The sequence below is a fragment of the Nannospalax galili genome, unplaced genomic scaffold, assembly GCF_000622305.1.
Source record: "Nannospalax galili isolate Female #2095 unplaced genomic scaffold, S.galili_v1.0 scaffold155, whole genome shotgun sequence".
Lineage (NCBI taxonomy): Eukaryota > Metazoa > Chordata > Mammalia > Rodentia > Spalacidae > Nannospalax > Nannospalax galili.
The window spans coordinates 7,776,275-7,795,776 of NW_008339923.1; the positions used below are offsets into that span (position 1 = coordinate 7,776,275).

Consider the following 19,502-nt stretch of genomic DNA (forward strand, 5'->3'; position numbering starts at 1 on the left):
TAATAGAACTTAATAAACATAAATGCCTAGAACTTAAACGCATAGTTTCATTACAATTGAGTATCTAAAAGTTAAAGAAGAAATCATTTTAATTTCCTATATACTCTCCATTAGGTCCAGATATTTAGTTGTTTAATGCCAGAGTTAGTTTAAAAAACAGAAACAAAAACGAGTATTCTGAATATTTTAATTAGAACTGTATTCTTTGACTCTGTACCCTAGACCCAATTTTTCACTACAGCATGAACTAGGTCAACCAGGGCTGCTTGGCAGCATTTGTGGCTATGCGTTCCCCTTGTAGTTGTATAGTTAAAAAAAAAAAATATTATATAACTGTATTAATTCAACAGCGAACCCAAAAATTTTATAGCCACTTTTGAAAGAGATGTATCTTTGCTCTGGCAACTGTCATTGAGCATATTAAAGCTGTAACGATATGCTTCTTCTAAAAAAATAAAAAATAATATTTAAAAAAAGCTTAAATATAACATGCATAAGAAGTCTTCATGGTTGCAGGATAATTGATGAAATTTTACATCTAGTACCAAACATTGACAATTTCAGGTTAACTCTGAGAGCTATCAAACTATGGGCCAAACAGCACAACATCTGTTCCAATATATTATGTTTCCTAGGTGGTGTTTCCCAGGCTGGCTAGGAAGAACTTGCCAACTTTATCAAAATGCAATAGCATCAACTCTTGTATATAAATTTTTCTTGGAATTTTCTAAATGGGAATGGCCAAAACAAGTACAATTGAGACAGCTTGAAGAATGTAATCTTAATTGGCCTGTATGGGACCCAAGGGTAAATCCCAGCGATAGGTACCATCTTATGCTTACACCAGCATACCCACAACAGAACTCCATGTACAATGCGTCCATTTCAACACATGTAGTCATGGTTGAGAAGTTTAAACAACGTCTTGCTATCACAGATGAAATTTTGCTGATTAAGGAAGAGTTGTCCAAATTTTTTGGAGCTCCAAACTTCTTTCAATAGTACAAGTATGTATTTTAAGGCATGTCAGACACATTGCTCTTAAGTAATGGGTGTAACAGTAGGTTATGATACTTCTTCTTAGTGCAGCTTTGGATTTAATTTTCAGAGTCTATAGAAATTTTCTTCCTCTCACAGGGACTTAACATAATGTATGTCCCCCTGACAGTCTTATTGACTGAGCTAACTGAATTCCCACTGTGTCTTAGCAGCATCTGCTCCGTTGGGTCTGTCAGTTGTGACAAGAACAGTAAATATGTACACCTTAGCAAATGTGTGATCTCTCAGAATCTGTAGTTAGGGTGCTTTGTTAAAAAACTAAGTTGTCTTGGATGTGGTGGCACAGGCCTTTAATCCCAGCACTTGGGAGGTAGAGACAGGCGGATCTCTGTGAGTTCAGGGCCAGCCTGGACTACATAGTGAGCTCCAGGCCAGCTGGGGCTACTAGGAGACCCTGTTTCAAAAAAAAAGACCAAAAAAAAAAAGCACTGACTGTTCTTGCAGAAGAACCGGGTTCAAAGCCCAGCACCCACATGGTAGCTAACAACTGTCCATAGCTCAAGTTCCAGGGTATCTGAAGGCCTCCTCTGTCCTCCGAGGGCACTGCATGACAGGGGTGCACTTACATACATGCAGGCAATACACACATACACACAAAATAAAGATAATAATTTTTTTAATCTAAAAATATATATATATGTATATATATACATACATATATATATACACAAAACCTATAACAAAAACCTAATAAAATGTCAATATTTGGCTGATTAAATGTTTGGCCTACCATTTCCCCAGTGATAAGCCTTTTAAATATTTCTGCAAATAGTGTTTTGGAATTTAACTGGGGGTAATTTTTGTTAATGATAATATAGTGGTTTAATACCTGTGGTGGTTTGAATAAGAATGTCCCCCATATGCTCCAAGTATTTGGACATTTTGTCCCCAGTTGGTGGCACTGTTTTGGAAGGTCTTAAAGGTGTGGCTATGCTGGAGGAAGCACATCACTGGGAGGGGGCTTGGAGAGTTTTTAAGCCTTGCCCGATCTCCAGTCACTCTCCTGCTTCCTGTGAGAGCTTAGCTTCCGCTTCTCCTCTAGCCACATCTGCCACCATGCCTCCACGCCATGATGGACTCTTGCCCCTTTGGAACCATAAGCTCAAATAAACTCTTCCTTCCTATAAAGTTGCTTTGGTCAGTGTTTCTATCATAGCAACAGAAAAGTAACTAATACAATACCTCAGAAGTTAAAAGCCTCCTTAATTGTGTCGTGATGAAAAATGTAAGTTACATTAAACCTTAAAGAAAAAAACAAAATATGGACTCAAACTTCTATTTGCCCTGCAAATTTACTGAAGCCCACTTACAGTTTTTACTTTAATGCTTGAGACTTCCTGACCATTTGCTCTTGTGTTGGATTGTTTTGTTTACAATAATTTAAGCAAGATTACTTTATACTTTCCCCCAATTAAAAACAATGACGACAACCTTCAAAAAAAAATGCAATTGCTGCTAGATAAAAGTTTTTTGAATTTTGAGTGTTTCATACAGAAAATCATCTTTATAACCCCTTCCCCTTCCCCCTCTCACAGTCCCCCCTCCCCGGAGTTCATACACTCTGTCATCTGTGTTAAGGTCTATCAGTAGTGTCCCCAGATATCCCTCAGTACAAGTTCATCCACTCAGGTCTAGTCAGCCTATCTAGAGGTCCTCCCTTTAAGATGAGTTTATTCTCACCCAGCAGTAATCAGCTGCCAATAATTCTTTGACTAAGATTGGGGCCTGCTGTACATTTCTACAGTTCTGTGCTGGGTTTTTGTCTACTCAAGTTTGCATGGGTCTTGTGCAGGCTGACATCACTGCAGTAGGTTTGTATGAGAAGAGGCCCAGGTGCCTATAGGACTATTTCCATATGGTCATGCACCTCCTCCCTGGCTCTTACAATCTTTCTGCTCCCTCTTCCTCAATGGTTCCTAAGCCCTGGGTGGGGGATTTTAATATAGGAGTCCTGTCCAAGACTCACACTCTACAGACTCTTATTCTCTGAAGTTTGGTCATCTGTGGCCTTTTGCTTTCCTGGTCCTCTGCTGCATGAGGGAGCTTCACTGACAAGAACTGAAAGATACATTAGTGTTCTGTTCATCCCTTGTTCTATGTTCCATGAGCCTTAGGTGTAGAGGTTGCATCCTAGATGTGTCACTTAAGACTTGGAAAATTCACAATCTCTGTGTGTGGCCAGTTGTAGAACTCTGTAATTATCTGTCTCTTGAAAAAGAAGCTCCTTTGATGGGTGGTGACTAGGATACTTGTCTATAAATTTATGGATCCACATTTTGCACATAGTAAGAAATTACATCTGTCTACGGATGAAATAGCCTTGGAGTTTTCTTTAAGATCTATGACCTTGCCAGTAATAGGTATTTGACTAGGTTTATAAAACCACACAGGAGTTTCCTCCCACTGAGTGGGCTTTAAGTCCAATTAAGTAGCTGCTGATTACCCCCAATATAAAAGTGCCACTACTACACCAATGCTGTTTGCTGTGCTGGTCATTGATGTGGTTTTTTAGGCCTTGAAGGTTGAACCATCGATTGATATTCTCCCTTAGCAGCTTGCATGGTATTCTCCAAAGCTATGTGAGCTAGACTTCAGGGGAGGTGGCTTCCAGGTCAGTTCCAGCTCTGTTGCTCCAAACCCTGAGTCCAAAGTATGTCCTGTCTTCAGCAATACGGTCTTACCTTCAAGTTCTGGGAGGCAATCAAGGACTGTGGCAATAGCCTGTGTAATTTTGGGAGTCTCTTGGACTACCCTGGCCAACAACTCAAAGGAAGGTTTCTCCTGTCTGGCACAGTTTCTTGTTATGTAGTCTTCAGCTATACTCACAGACTCATGTAGAGATATTGTTACGTGTAATTTTTCAGGAGGTTTTTGGACAAATACAATTCCCTCTGGTTTTTTATACTACTTAGGCACTATTTATTTCTCCTCTTTCCCTCCCTATCTTATCCTCCCTTCCTGCCCTCCCAATTTAAAGTGTCCCCATTTTCCCCATTTCTCCTTTGATAATTTCTGTCTGCTATGGTCCCACCTCTCTAGAGCGCCTTCTTCCTCTTTATCCCCATAGTTCTTTGTATAGCCCTCCTTCTCCCCCTCCCATCTAACTATCCCCTTTTTACACATTTCTCCCTTAGTAACACCTGTCTCCTACTAATCTCTCTCAGGCTCCTTCTTTCCCTTTACCTCCTGTTTTCCTTCCATATTCCTGGTCCCTGCAGTTACATCAGGATATGCACTCACTTATAAGGATTTGGTGCTAGGATCCACAAATGAGGGAGAACATGTGTCTTTTATTTTTCTGAGTCTGTGTAACTTCACTTAGTATAAAAGTTTCTAGATCCATCCATTTACCTGCAAATTTCATGATTTCATCTTTCTTTACTGCTGAGTATTTCTCCATCGTATATATGAACCACATTTTCATTATCCACTCATCAATTGAGGGACACCTAGGTTGCTTCCATCTCTTAGCTATTGTGAAAAGACCAGCAACAAACATGGATGTACAAGTATCTCTGCAATAGAATACAAGAGTCCTTTGGGTATATACCAAGGGGTAGTATAACCAGGTCATATGGCACATTGGTTTTTAGATTTTTAAGAGTTCTCCACACTGCTTTCCATAGGGGTTGCACGAGTTTATAATCCCAAAATAAAACAATTTTTTTAACTATCTCAACAGGATTTCACTAGGTAGCCCAGGCTGGTCTTAAATCCTCCTATCTCAGACTCTCAACTTCTGGGATTACAAACCACAATGCCCAGCTAAGAGCAAACATTTCATATACAGCATCTGTTGTATCCAAAGAGATGCTCAAGTCCCTATAGAAAAGCTGGGGATAGGAAGCTGGGGGATTCATGGCCCTTGACCAGGCCCTAGGGAACACTTCATTCCTCTAATCAGCGACATCACTCAAGTGCTTTGCCGTACCCTTGTCCTCAAGTCTCTAGGAAATAAATGGACACCACAAAGCCACCTTAAAGGCTGTGGTGTTTATGAGCGCTCATGCCTCCTCCCCCCAGAGTTGGTTTTAGTGTCAGCTTTCCACAAATTAGAATCACCTGAGGAGAGAGCCTCACCTGACAATTGCCTTAATTGCCTTAAGTAATGTAGGAAGACCTAACCCAAATGCGGGCGGCACCTTCTCCTACTATAAAAAGGGATGGCAGAAGTCTATTCCTCCGGTTTGTTTGCCTTCTCCCAAGCAGAGCTAGAGGGAAGTGCCGCCACATCCAGCAAGAATTTTTTTTTATTGCTGACTTCTTTGCTGATATCAGAACCAGTGTTTCCAGGCTTCCATCATTGACTAGGGATTAGCATCTCTCTAGGAACCGTCCAGGTTTTCCAGACTAGATTGAGACTGCTGAGGCACAAACTGAACTGAGTTCTCAGCCACTCCAGTGTGAAAAAGCCTCTGGGGTACAACTCAGACTGCTGAGGCAGACAGACTCAAGCACCGAGCAATTACTGCATTCTTAGTTTCTCTGGTATGATTCAGTTGTTTTCACTTCTAAGTAAGTTGATTAATAAAATATTTTAATATATATCACTCATGTGAATATATGAACATAATATATATTCATTCTATCAGTTCTGTTCCTCTAGAGAACCCTGACTAACACAACATCCTACCACCTTGGGCAGGCCCAATTTAGCCTTATCCAGCTCCTGCTCTTTGTGTACAAGTGTTAACCCAGCACATCCTTCCCGCAGTCAGTGATCCTATCATCTACCCTCTTCAGAGAACCAGGAAGGGTTTTAGTTGTAGGAAAAGACAGGCATCTTTCTCAGAGGGCAAATGCTAGTGAGAGAGAAATCTACACAACTGTGGACTTCTAGAAAGTTTCTAGCAGAGAGGAAAAACCTCCATTTTTAGTTAACTCAGTGACTCAGTTCATGACACTGGATGACACTGAAAAGACTAAAGGAAAAATGGCCAAGAGCTGAGCACACACTGGGTACCTAACTCAGGCATTCTTATACATTCTGTGGGGAGACAGGTGGTGATTGTGGGTGTTTAGCCTATACAGTGAAAACTATAGGTCTTCTACTACCACTAAGAAGTACATTCACACACAGATATAAATAAGTGGGGATCACAACCTTTTACTCAACCAAGACCGCTGACATTTGGCATTTCTGAAATTCTCAAATTTATACTGTAGGACAGAAAAGCTCATGTGTGCTCACTCAGATCTTGCACTAAGCACATATATGCCAAATGTGACTTCAGCTCTTGAGAATAAACCCTTAAATGAAGACCTGGCTCCTGCCTTGGAACAGCTTATAGTCCAGTGTTAGGAAGGAAGAAAAGCCTAAAAACTCAAACACCAGCAGGTCCCAGCTTAGCTGGAAACAGGTGGAGCTGAGTATGGTTTCATGCTGCTTTCAAACTGGTGATGTCTGCACCCATTTACTGCCTGTCTCCCAAGCTTAAAATGTAAGCTATTCACAGGCAGGGCCACACCAACCCCATGCCAATTACCTAATTAAAGTTCCCACAGATTCACCCCTCATAAGCCCCCACCTGGGGAAAGGTCTGCAGCACACTGTAACCCCAGTATTCAGTATATTGAGCTGGAGGGTCCCCTTCAGTACAAGGCCAGCCAACACTGTGGTACACAAGACTTCAAGGCCAGTCTAGGCTACAATGTGAGAACTGGTCTAAAAAAGCCAATGGAAAAAGAAAACAGTAAGTGGCTAATGCATCCAGGCCACAGGGACTGGGAGGTAGATTTTAAAAAGGTGAAGAAATTTGCCAACAGAGGTGAGAAGGATGTTTTGAACAGAGGGAAGAACATTTGTAAACCCTCAGAAAGAAAAGGGGGCGACTTGGCACATTTAGGAAATCAAAACAGCTACCATACTTGGTATCTGACAAAAGGTGGCAGGAGGTGAAGCCACAGGTGCTACATGTAGCCTGTAAAGGGTTTGGATTCATCCTTCCTGGATTCATGTAGGCTTTTAGCCCTTGATGTTACACTATAGACAGTCACTGTGACCACAATGTCCATCAGAACACGAAACATATAAATGATATAAGTGATAGGTTTTCTTAATCCTCATGCCTTTGAGAAACAGCTGTGAACTTCAATGCCTGAGGGACCTTCCTAATGCCTGAAATGGAGCACATCACTCTCAATTAGGCCTCCTGAAGCACTATGATATCCATCCAGTCTTTAATGGGCTATGAGACAAAAGAAATTGCCAGCTGATTCAACCTTGGATCTTCTCTCTCCTCTATTTCTCCCTTTGCTCTGATACCTGGGCCTTATTTTCCCTCAAGCACACACTGTTCCCATATCCAGCCCAGTGTGCTTGTATGTTCCCGACCAGTCGTCATGCTCCAGGCATTCCTAAGCCTCTGTCAGCTCCTCAGAAGTTCTCACCTCTGGAAAATATGACACCACACACTGTGGGACCACTTCATTTTCCTCAAAGCAAACAGGCTGGTTTCAAAATGGTGCTGTTTGCACATTTACCACCTGTCTCCCAACCTTAAAACGTACGCTATTCACAGGTAAGTCCACACCCACCCTATGCCAATTACCTAATTAAACTTCCCACAAATTCACCCCTCACAAGCCCCCAGCTGGGGAAAGGTCTGTCCTCCTCCTTAAAGTCATAGCATGTACTATGGCTTATGTGAACACTGACACCTGTGATTACTGTGTGTCTGGAGTGTAACTCCAAGCCGCAGCACATAGGCCAGGGCCTCACTCACTGGAATTAATGTGGGAATAAAAATAAAAACTTGGAGAGGAGCTGAGTGATCCAGAAGTAGCCAGGTCCCTCCCTCTGGGGTTTTCTGGCTCACTCACAAGTGAAGTGCGTAAGTAGAATCCACCACTTCTGGACCAACAGAAACCTCAAGCAACACCAGAGTTTAGGACAGGGACTCCTTGACAGTTTGGGTCATGCACGCCACACATGATGACATTTGGTGGTTGAGAATATGAGATCTAGAGCCAGGCTAACTGCACGCAGGCCCAGCCCCACATTTCTGAGCCCTGGCTGTGGCCCAGACATAGCCCCACATTTCTGAGCCCTGGCTGTGGCCCAGACATAGCACCTGCTCTGAGCCGCTGTGAGGAAAACTGACTCAACACACACAAGAGAACAGTGCAAAGGAAGACCCAGGCATGGTTGTCACCAGCATTTATGGACCCTAAAAGAAGCCCAACTTAGAACAAATGGGCAGGTAGCCGTCAGGCCCCCTCACAGAGCGCTTCATAGTGCCTCTGGCCTGAGGGAAAAGCTACCTCGACAGGGATGTAGAGTGACATGAAGCTGCAGTCTCACCTCTTGGCACTTCTGTCCTCATCACTCTCATATTCTGCCAGGACCAGCTCTTCCTCTCCACCCTCTATCTGTTCCTGTTGCTCTGGGCCTGCTCCCCCAGCCAGCATCTCCTTGCTGAGGCGCAGGAGACTCTCAGTCTCCTCTTCTTCCTGTTTCTGGGTAGAAGAATCAGAGTTGGAAAAGGGAAGCTGTCTCGGCATCAGAACCCCCAGGTGACTCCCTGGCAGAGGTGGCCTCCGGCACTGTCACCAAGGACAGAGTCCCGCATTCACCTTTATAGGATTAGCCCCAATGTTTGACTCAGGGAGAAATCCTCTTCCAGACTCAGAGCCTCCACCACTCAAGATCCCAGCTACTGACCGAGGAGACGGTGGACAAGAGTAGAAAGGAGTGGAGTCAGCCACTCTGCTCTCTCCTCTCAATCCCAGTCACTACCAACCTGTCTCACATCCCATCAGCCTGCAGTCACACTCACCAGACGCTTGGCTGCATGCTTGAGCCTCACATCCTGGCAGATCCGCTGCAGACGCTCTTCTCGCTTCCTCCTTTTTACCTGTTCCTCCTAAAATCAGAGGTAACCATGAAGGAGAGTCCTGTGGGAAGAGCTACCCAGGCCTTTCTCAAAAAGAGGTCTACTTAGGGACCCCTTTGCCAGACCCTCCACTCCTCCTCCACAGGTCTGGCCTCAGTGCAGCACAGTTACATCCTCTCTGTTCCAAAGGCACACAATAAATTCATTCCTCAACTGAGTCCTTCCCAGGTGAGTCGCAAATGGAGAAGAGATGTTAGCATCAGTTCAAGACAGCAAAGAAGCAGAGATAGTGACACAAGTTCACATAAGGCCTGTAAGTTACCACAGAAACAAGTGATACGGGACTACAATATCAGCTAAACTAAAAATAATCAATGAGGCTAGCTTCCCGGACTACTCCGCCTTCTCACTCTCTGAGCTCACCCGCAGGCGCTCCATCAGCTCCCGTTGTTCTTTCTTCTGCACAAAATCAGTAACCCAGTCAGGTTCTCCAGCAGGTCTTGGAGTGTCATCAGGGGGCTCTTGGCAGGAAGATGACAGAGACAGGGGCAGGGCAGGCCCACCACACGTGGGGCCAGATCCAGGATCAAGGAGACGCCCTTCTGCTTGCAATTTCCTTTGTTCAAAGTCACGGAGCCAGGAAAGGGCCCCACAAATAAGACTTAAGGACTTGCCCTAAAGGACAAAAATAGATATTCAGAAACAGGACAAAAAGGAAAGCTTCTGAAATGACTTTCCCATTTTAATAAGGACTTCCAAGAAGCTCTGGTTCTGAAAACTTAAGGATGCTCTAAGACCATCTAGGAAAGAAAGGAAGGGAATCAGTAATAGAATAACCAATAGAAACAGGAGAAGGAAGAAGTAACACCTGGGCCCAAGGAGCTTCTTTCTAATCTTAGAGCTCACTGTTCCGAAAAGAATTTAACATAAAAATACTGTCAACATAACGAGACAATGGTGAAAAATTAGCAAAGAAATACAGAGCATGAAACCCAAAACACTTGCCAAGGCCACATTTGACTTTAAGTTTTTACAAAATCAATGGGTAGACTCAACTTCATCCATCACAGGAGTGCTACTGCTGAAGACAACTGCTCCCCCAAAACACTATTCCTGACTTAAAGGTCAGAATTTTCCATGGGTCCTTGTTATAGGTTCAGCTACATCCCCTCAAAGTTCTTATGCATAACTCCTAACTATGGTGCTCAAAATGTGAACTTATTTAGAAACAGAATCATTGTAGATCCAATTAGTTAACAGGAGGCTCTTAGGTGGGCCCTACTGCTTCTAAGGACTGGGACCCTTACGAAAAGGGAAAATTTAGATATACACATAAAGGAAGGCACCATGAGACACAGGAAAAAGACAGCATCTACCAGGAAAGTCGTGGACCCAAACCCACTGACACTGTGATTCCAGACTTTGAGCCTCCATAATTGTGAGAAAATGGGTATCTGCTACATACACTCAGTCTGTGGTACTCTGCTATGGAGTCCTAGGAAGCAAGCACAATTCGAGAGAAGAAACTGTGGAGCCAAAGCTGCTCCTCAGGCCCACTGGGTTCAATCAAACTTTGGAGCTAAGGCCTTTTCTCCACTTAGCCCTCTGAGCTGCTATCCAAGAGCAGCTCAGAGTCTCCAGAGGAGACTGCTCTGCCCTGGGAGAAGCCACCATAAATAAGTTTTAGATTCCCTGCCTGGGTTCCTGGATATTTACTAGTTCATCTGCATTCCAGCTCTGGGACTCCGCACTGATTCTCAAAGCTCAATGGACTGGTTTTGGACGCATGCACAATAAGGCAAACTGTGTCCTCTGAGTGAACTTCAGGGAAAAGTCTCGTTTTACCACCTTTTGTCTATGATTAAAATCAGATGCATTATAGGAAAAGGACACAAGCGGTGAACAGATACCCCAAGTCTGTCAATGAAACAGAAGGACCCTCATACCCTCCCCCTAGCAACCAACTCCTCTTTCACCTAGACCCCACAACAGGAAACCTCAAACAACAACTCAGGGACACTCTGCTCACTCACAATGTATCTAAACTATACTTCTGCTTTGCTTCTGAATAAAATTCCTTGGCACTTTGCTATTTGTACTTTGAGCAAGATGCCAAGAACCGGAAATACCCAGTCTACACAGAGACCAACAGCAACACAGGCACCTCAAGTAGGTCTCATGGGAAAGCTGTGTATCAGAGACACAATGGTAACTAAACTCTCCTTGGCTGGGGTTAGACAGCGTGGCCAAGAAGATACCAACCTAGGGCAGGAGATGTAGCCCAGTTGGTAGAATGCTTGCCTTGTACACACCTGGCCCTGGTTTCAACCCCCAGCACACACTCGCACACGTGCGCGCGCGCGCACACACACACACACACACACACACACACACACACACACACAAAACATGGAATCTGGGAAACAACCCAAATCTACTTCAGGAAAAATAAGAAAAGTAAAAGAACAACAACACAGATGAATCCAGATAAAATTATGTTGGATGAGTAAAAACCAGACACAAAAAAGTACAGGCTGGTCACTTGCAAAACTAGTCTACTAAGACAGAAAGAGAATAATATAATTCTCAAACTAAAAATATGTAATTGACCAAAACTGGGACTAGGAGGAGGAAGAGAGAGGTTAGCAGTGGGAGGGAGGAGTGGAAGAAGAGATGTTAAGGACCAATTGTGAGGTATTCAGGAACTTTTTTTTTTTTTTTTTTTTTTTTTTTTTTGGTCTTTTTGAGACAGGGTCTCCTTGTAGCCCTAGATGGCCTGGATTCGCTATGGAGACCAGGCTGGCCTCGAAACTCACAGAGATCTGCCTGCCTCTGCCTCCTGAGTACTGGGATTAAAAGCATACACCACCACGCCCGGCCTGTATTCAGGAATTTTAAGGGGTGATATAGTACACCGCATCTTGATTATAGATATGGTGACATGGATTATTACATGAGTCAAAACCTAGAACTTCTGGTCTTAAACATGGTACATTTTATCCTGTGTCAAACTGTTCTCAAAGTTGACTTTGGGTCTCCCTGTAGTCCTAGCTGGCCTGGAACTCACTATGTAAACCAGGCTGACCTCAATCTCATAGAGATTCACGGGCCTCTGCCTCCCAGGTGCTGGGATTAAAGGATTAAAGACATGTGCCACCACACCTAGCCTTAAAACTGGCTTTTTTTTTTTTTTTTTTTTTTTCGGTCTTTTTGAGGCAGGGTCTCCCTGTAGCCCCAGCTGTCCTGGAACTCACAATGTAGACCAGGCTGGCCTTGAACTCACAGAAATCTGCCTGCCTCTGCCTCCTGAGTGCTGGGATTAAAGGTGTGCGCCACCACGCCCGGCCAAAATTGGCTTTTTTAAAAGGAAAAGGAATTTTTAAAAAGGAAGCCCTAGGAATTTCTAGAAATTGTGAAGTAGATCTATGGAGCCACTGATTCAGAAAAGATAAGGAAGTCTGGAGGATAAAACTGAACTAGCAAGTGCTAAGCTTCAACAGTATCTACCCAGAATTCAAAGGCTGAAATCTAACAGACAGACCTAGGTGACTGTATTGGAGATGAGGCCTTTAAGCAGATCATTAAGGTTAAACAAGGTCTTATGGTGGGGCCCTGATCCCACAGAACTTTATAATGGAAGAGACATCAGAGGTTTCTTCCTCCCTCCAACTCCTGAGGACAGCACGAAAGGTACTCACACAAAGTCAGGAACCCAAATCCTCACAGAACATTGATCTTGGACTATCCAGCCTCCAGGACTAGGTCAAAATTCATTTCTGTTGCTATAGTCACCAGTCTACAGTATTTTGTCATTTTGGCCCAAGGAAACTGACAGTAATTTTCTGAGAAGCCAGTGGACAGCTTCAGAAGACTTATGAGAGACACATTAAAAACTGTACCAACTTTCAGAAGGCTACTATTAATCCTAGAAAAAGAAAATTCACAAGAAAATAAATTCTCCTAAAATACTGGTTCATCTTAGAGATGAACCTGTAACTGTATTGAAAGTATGAGGACAATGGGGAGAGGTGGAAGGTAACAGAGCATCGTATCTCTCACAACAGCAAGGCCACAGTGATGGAAAGACATACATGAAGACAAAGATGCTTAAGCTCATAACTTAGAGCCACACAAGTCTATTTCTTCAACCTAAAATAATGGAAAGTATTTGCCCCAGGAACTAACACATGTATCTCTAACTTTGAGGGGGTGATTTTCATTTTGGGAGGTTGTTTCATTTTGGGGGGCTGTCTCTCTGTATAGCCCAGGCTGGCACTCCTCCTGCCTCTCCTTCCAGAGCGCTGAGATTATAACCTTGGGCCACCAGAGCCAACTTGATATATTTGACCTTTTCAATGGCATGATTATTTGATCAAATTTTTTAATTACTTTAAGCAAAGATGTATATTTAACAATATCAAATAGTCAAAGTAGACTTGAAATAGCAAAACACGGTAACTAGGAAAACCACCAAACACTGCAGTGGGTTGGTAGGGGAAGAAGTCATACAGCACCAGGAAGATAAGAATGCTAACGGAACCTTGCCTAGAGAACAAGGCACTCTGCTAACTGGCAGCACTGACTCCCACTCACTGTGTAAAAGGAATGATATGGAACAACAGAGTATCCCAGCGAACACATTTCCTGTCCCAAGAGGATGGGGACCATCTCTGGAGATGCATTTCTGTCCGCAAGCAAGGAAAGGGATACGTCACTTTGTTTAGTTCTTAATTCAGCAGCACATTCATACAAAGAGCCTCCTGTGGGCCAACCTTGTGGAGCTCCGCTAGATACCAAGGATGCAGTTAAGAGGGACCACACAGGTCCTTACCCTCCAGGAGACTGAAATCTAGTTTGAGGATCTTCATATCAAATACATAGCTCACTACCACACAGGCCTTGTCATGCAAGTGAAGGGGACTGGTCATAGCCCTGTTCACCCTCAGCAGACCACCTCATACACCTCTCACTCAACCTCGATCAGAAAAGAAAACAAAGTTGCTCTTGGTTGGAAAGCAACAGCACTCAGCTGGGGCCTACACACTAAAGTACTATGCATAATCTATGAAAATGCCAAAGTCATTTCTATGTTCCTCAGCAGCAAAGCAGCTGTGTGCTCCAGAAATCTCCACAATATTGATGTTATGGTTGCATGGCCACTTCAATTCTCAGGTGAGTTTAGCCTAATTTTCCTCAGACCGTGGTACTCTGTTCAACAATTGAATAGAGGAAGTGACTCCTATGTAGAAAGATAAAGCAAAAGACTGCCGTGTGCAATTTCTTTCCAGGGACTGAACGTCTGCTCTGTGAACAGTCAGGACAGCACTGCTGCCTCCAAGGTGTCTTAACGACACTCCCTCACCCTTCACACTCACCGTGCCAGTTGGACTCTCAAATATCCCAATCTTGCCAGCCTCCAAAACCTGGTACAACTCTGCCATGAAGTCCTTCTGGATGGAATACGGTGGGAAGGGAAACGGGAAATGGATGCCACCAACCTCCTGGCTTCCACTAGCCATTGTCCTAGGGTAAAAATATAAGAGAAATCTACAAGGTCGCTCATGAGCCATGGAGTGGCTTGAAATCTACACAGGCACCTGAGAACAGTTCTCACACCTGTCACAGAATTTCCCTCTGAATTGTACAGTTTTGGCAAGCAAAGACCATGTTCTGTTCATCCTTTATACACACACGACATACCAGAACCATAAAATCCATCTGGTGAACCTCGTCAGAATAGCTGTAGCAGAATGCAGCCAGGAAAGCTCTAAGACAACCTCCCCTGCTATCCCTGCTGCTGGATATCTTTCCAATACCTCTACAGGTACAGAGAGCCTTCCTCACCAAGTGAGAGCTGCTGGGATCACAGCTGCCCCCTGAGATTCCTTCTGCAGCATTTCTCTCAAAGGCCTATGCAACAGGGCAATGGCCCAAGCTGCCTCACCTGCTCCAGAGACGAAGGCCCAGGGGACATGGCAAAGAATCACCACCACAACTTGTTCAGAAGTCACAAGTATATTTCACAACTTCCTGATTCATAGCTCCCATCTGCTTTTCTTTATCCTAACCTCTACTGCAATATAAGCAGGGTCATCTGGTGGTCATGTTTTTCTAGCCTCAGGAAATAAGCTTTCTGGGGGTAGGGATGTGATTCAATAGTAGAAAGTCCTAAAACTGCTCTCCCATCCCCCCCGCCCCACAAAACCCAGAAGTATCCAACAGATTAGATACTCCCAGATTAGAAGAATGTTCTTTATAGCTACTAGGCTCTGATTAGACAGGCTTCCCAATTACAAAGCCAAAGACAGCATTTCTTTTTCCCTCCCAGGTAAGCGCCCTCAACTCCATGTTTATTTCATCTTCTGTCTCCTCTTCTGAAATTATGCTTTCCTGAGGTATTTTACCATAGTCTCTTTAATTGCCATTTGGATTGCCATTACACACTTACCCATACCTCTCTTTCTGAGAGTTCATTCTCAAGATATTGCACAGGTCCATCTCTTTTAAATCCAAATACTAGGCTGGAGAGATGGTTCAGCAGTTAAGAGCACTGGCTGCTCTTGCAGAGGACCCAGGTTCAGTTCACAGCACCTACATGGTAGCTAACTGTCCATAACTCCAGTTCCAGGGAATCCGACACCCTCTTCTGACTTCTCGGGCATTGCATAACACAGGTGCACTTACATACATGCAGGCAATACACGCATACACACAAAAAATAAATAAAATATATATAAATCCAAACACTAATAACCCTATAACCCAGTTTATCATTAATAAGTCAAAAACCTATGTTTTTCCTACATTGTCCTCAATGACAGTGACAGTGTTAATCCATTTATGAGGGCAAAGTAAATGCCAAAGTTTTCTTCCAGTTATAACTTAGGAGTAGTAAAATGACCTAACAAAACAATAACAACAACTCATATAGCAAACTAGGAGAATAATGAGAAATAGCTATGTAACTGAAAAGCCATTAAAATGTGATGGAAAGGGGGAAAAAGAAAGGAACTAACGAATTCTGAGCATCTGCCACGTGTTAAACACTCTACAGACCCTTTTTTTTATTATCTCATTTCATCTGTCATCACCAGGAAAGGACACAGCTGTTGACACTGACGCTACCAGAAATTAAATAACTGCTGGCTGAGGATACAGGTCAGTGGTGATTGCCTAGCAGCAGTCCTGCACTTAATCTACCATAGGAAGGGAGAAGAGGGGAGGACATGGAGGGGAAAGTTAACAGGTGACTCAAATAGCAAGAACACCATGGATTTGGCACAGGTCCAGACAGTGCTGCTTGAGCCAAGCTCACCTGGTGATATAACCAGCAGGACTAAAAGGGAGATTCCAGACGTGGCACACGGAGATCAGGAACTGGCACTATGTGGGAAAACCAGGAACACAGGCGGCTGGCAGGGTGGCATTTTGCACATGAGAACTGCAAGCTAGCTTACATTTCAAGACAGTGCAGGAACCTCACCAACGACTGAATACCACGGGCAATCTATCATTCTCCTGATCGAACGACACATGGAGTCACAATCTGACTTCTTCAACTTACATTTTCTGCCTACCCAAACCTTCAGCCTGCACACAGCCTCTTTAGCGGCCTCTCCCTTTCAGTTTCAGCGCCCTCTACCAAATAACATTTCTTTCCTTGTCCCTTAGTTCCATTCTCAAGAGAAAACCTGATTAACATATCCTGTCTTTTTAAGAGAGATCACTACTCCGCCTATAGACTGGTAAGATGCCAGGCTGACAAAAATCACTTGGGCCTGGCAACTGCGACTTCCCATTTGGGGAATGAGGAGTCAACCAAGCCATTCCTTTATCGCATCACCTCTCTTGAATTTTTTCATAGTTCTTAGCACTACCTGAACTTTTTTATTTACTGTTCCTCCTTGCTGAAATGTAAGCTGCCCAAGAGGAAGAACTTGCCTATCCCCAAGAACCCAGAACCAGGAGCTCTAGTACCACACAAGCATTCTCAAAGAATTCTGGAGAATAAATTCTTTGGACTGTTAGAAAAGGGGACTGGAGACAGGTTTCTCTTTAGAAAGAGGGCCAATTCTCTAATGGCTTATGACTACATAAAACTAACAATTTTCATAAAACCTCACAACTACAGTCTATGGTTAAAATTGTTATCAGCTCTACTCTTTAGACCACAAAATGGACGCTCCAGTAAGTTAAACTGTTCAAACTTAGAAATCTCCTTCCCACCCCTCTCTTCCTTGCCCCTCCCTCCCTCTCTCTCCCCTGCTTTTCTCCTCTCTCCTCTTTCCCTCTCTCCCCCTCTCTCCCTCGCAACCCCTTAACCCCAGAGCATTATGTTTCATGGCACTTCCACTCGGTATGAGGAAAAATACTAGGTTAGTCAACTTAAGAATGATAACATGACAAAAGTGATTACTGTTTCACTTTCCTGTGGGTGGTACTGATGGATTTCTTTCCAGTATCAGCACAAGACAAACACAGACTTTAACATGTTTTCTAACAATTTAAGAATAATGCCCAGGGGCTGGAGAGATGGCTCAGGAATTAAGAGCACTGGCTGTTCTTGCAGAGGACCAGGGTTCAGTTCCCAGGTCAACATGGTGGACTAACAACCATCTGTAACTCCATTCCAGGGGAAACAACATCTTCTGGTCTCCAAGGGCACTACATAACATGGGTATACAGACATACATGCAGGCAAAACATTTATACACATAAAAATAAAATTTTAAAAAAAGAATGCATTTTCTATTTATTGAGGACATCTAGTCTCCCAGTCTCACTTTCCCAAACTTCTCTAGTTTTCTTTAGAATGTGCCACAGTGCTAATGCACACACCAGTTTGGCAAATCTTTGGTTTGGTTTTGGTTTGGGGGGGGGGGGTTGTTGTTTTTAAGACAGGGTCTCCCTGCAGCCACAACTGACCTGAATGTAGACCAGACTGGCCTCCATCTCAGAGAACCACCTGCCTTTCCCTCTGGGTCCTGCATGCTGGGATTAAACACCTGTGCCACCACACCCAGTCCAGGCTGGCAAATCTTATTGTTCACTAAGCAAAGTAAGATTTGTGAAAACACTTTCAAGTACACATTGGTTCTGAATGTACTCACTTTGCCCAGTCATCAGTTAGATGTGAGTATATACTTCCTACCTGTAAACTATGGCTAGGGGCTGAATGGTCACATCTCCCCACCCTCTATACAAATTCATGTTTTGAGAGCTTATCCCCCAAGTTACAGTAATTTGGACATAAGGTTTTTAGGAAGTGATTAATGTAAACGAAGTTATGTCATAAATAATAGGGCTGAACGCTTTTTGAAAACAAAAAGGAAAACCATCTTTCTCCATGTGAGGACACAGACAAAAGGAGGGCCATCTGCATGTCATGAAGGGAAGTCACCAGGAATGGAGTCACACACTGACCTTGGACTTCCCAGATCCTAGACAAGAATTGGTAGGAAATAAATTGCTGATGAGTGAGGACTATGGTATTTTCTTATGAGAACCAAATAAAACTATGGTCTTCATCCCAATGCTTAACGTCACACATGGGGGAAAATGTCACAGCTCCAGAGAAAGACCAAGTGAAGGACCTGTTAATACAGAGCTACACAAACAGCTCCTCGTTATTTACTCCGTTTCCTGACACTTCCTGGCCCAGTGCGCACATCCCAATCTTCCTTCCTGGACTCTAAGATTATACAGCTCAGTCTGTGTAACAAGAAAGGCTCTAGGCCAAGTTTGGAATCTCAGGGGCAACTTTAGGTATATAAGCCTCTGTAAGCGGTACACTTACGACCACTGGATAAAATAATGCCTGAAAGTCGCAAAGTATCACTTCTCCCACTTGTACACAAGCTTTAACCATCATTCATACCCACCACTCCACTTCAGCGCAAAGCGCGCCAGCACCGGGCCCTCCGATTGGTTCTTTCCCAGTCAATCACACGCTAGTTCCACCCCCACTTCCCTGCGGGAGCGGTAACGCCTGTCCCCGACAAGCGCCATCGCTGCCACTGCCTCCCTAGTTAGCGTCCCCGCGGGATCAGCCTTTATGCACCTCGCTTCCTGTGCCCTCAGCTCTGGAACCGCACAGCCCAGAGTTCACCCTCACCCGCAGGACCGCCGCGCTGACTCCAGCCACCAAGCCCAGCCGCCACAACGGGGTTTGAATCTCTTTGCCACAGTGTGAACTTACGCTCCCCGGAAAACGTGCGCCGTAGCCACGCCCCCACGCCACTGCGGCTGCCCAGTTCAGATCCCCTGCGGGGGTGTCAGGAATAACCTAGATCTGGAGCCTGCATCTTGTGCATACTCAGTTCTCTTGTGGAGTTGACCTTGAGCCTGACAGTTGATGTTAGATTTTGGGTCCATGGTACCATTTTTAAATGAGACTTTTCAGGAAGAATGCTATTAAACGAATTTTAAAAATTAAGGAATATTAAATGTATGCAAACCTTTTAAGAGTTTGTGTGGTTTTTAATGCAAATATTTAATTTTTTTTCCTTATTGCTGCAGATACTGAATTTGTTTCACAATAATGAGGCTACAGAGTTATAATGTTTTTTAGTCACTGCAAACAATCTCAACCAAAACAAAGTTGAATAA

General features: G+C 43.8%; 1 protein-coding gene and 1 pseudogene across 7 annotated transcripts in view; one reads left to right on the forward strand and one right to left on the reverse strand.

Annotated features, from left to right (window-relative positions):
• LOC103735440 overlaps positions 1-1,181 on the forward strand; it is a 9,786-nt pseudogene extending 8,605 nt beyond the window's left edge.
• Ddx11 (DEAD/H-box helicase 11) overlaps positions 1-19,146 on the reverse strand; it is a 47,908-nt gene extending 28,762 nt beyond the window's left edge. For 5 of the 7 annotated variants that reach the window (XR_003849789.1, XR_003849790.1, XM_029564311.1 and 2 more), the window contains exons 1-5: positions 19,009-19,146; positions 14,270-14,417; positions 9,318-9,569; positions 8,838-8,924; positions 8,363-8,517 (exon numbers count right to left, since the gene is read on the reverse strand). Coding sequence is in view for 5 of the 7 variants with exons in the window: in XM_029564311.1 (XP_029420171.1) it covers positions 8,363-8,517; positions 8,838-8,924; positions 9,318-9,569; positions 14,270-14,413 (638 nt within the window). In the remaining 2 variants the exon portion in view is untranslated. Of the gene's footprint in view, positions 1-8,362; positions 8,518-8,837; positions 8,925-9,317; positions 9,570-14,269; positions 14,418-18,954 lie in introns of all 7 variants that reach the window. The other 2 variants (XM_029564310.1, XM_029564309.1) reach the window with 2 other exon arrangements.
• Between the last annotated feature and the right edge of the window lie 356 nt (positions 19,147-19,502).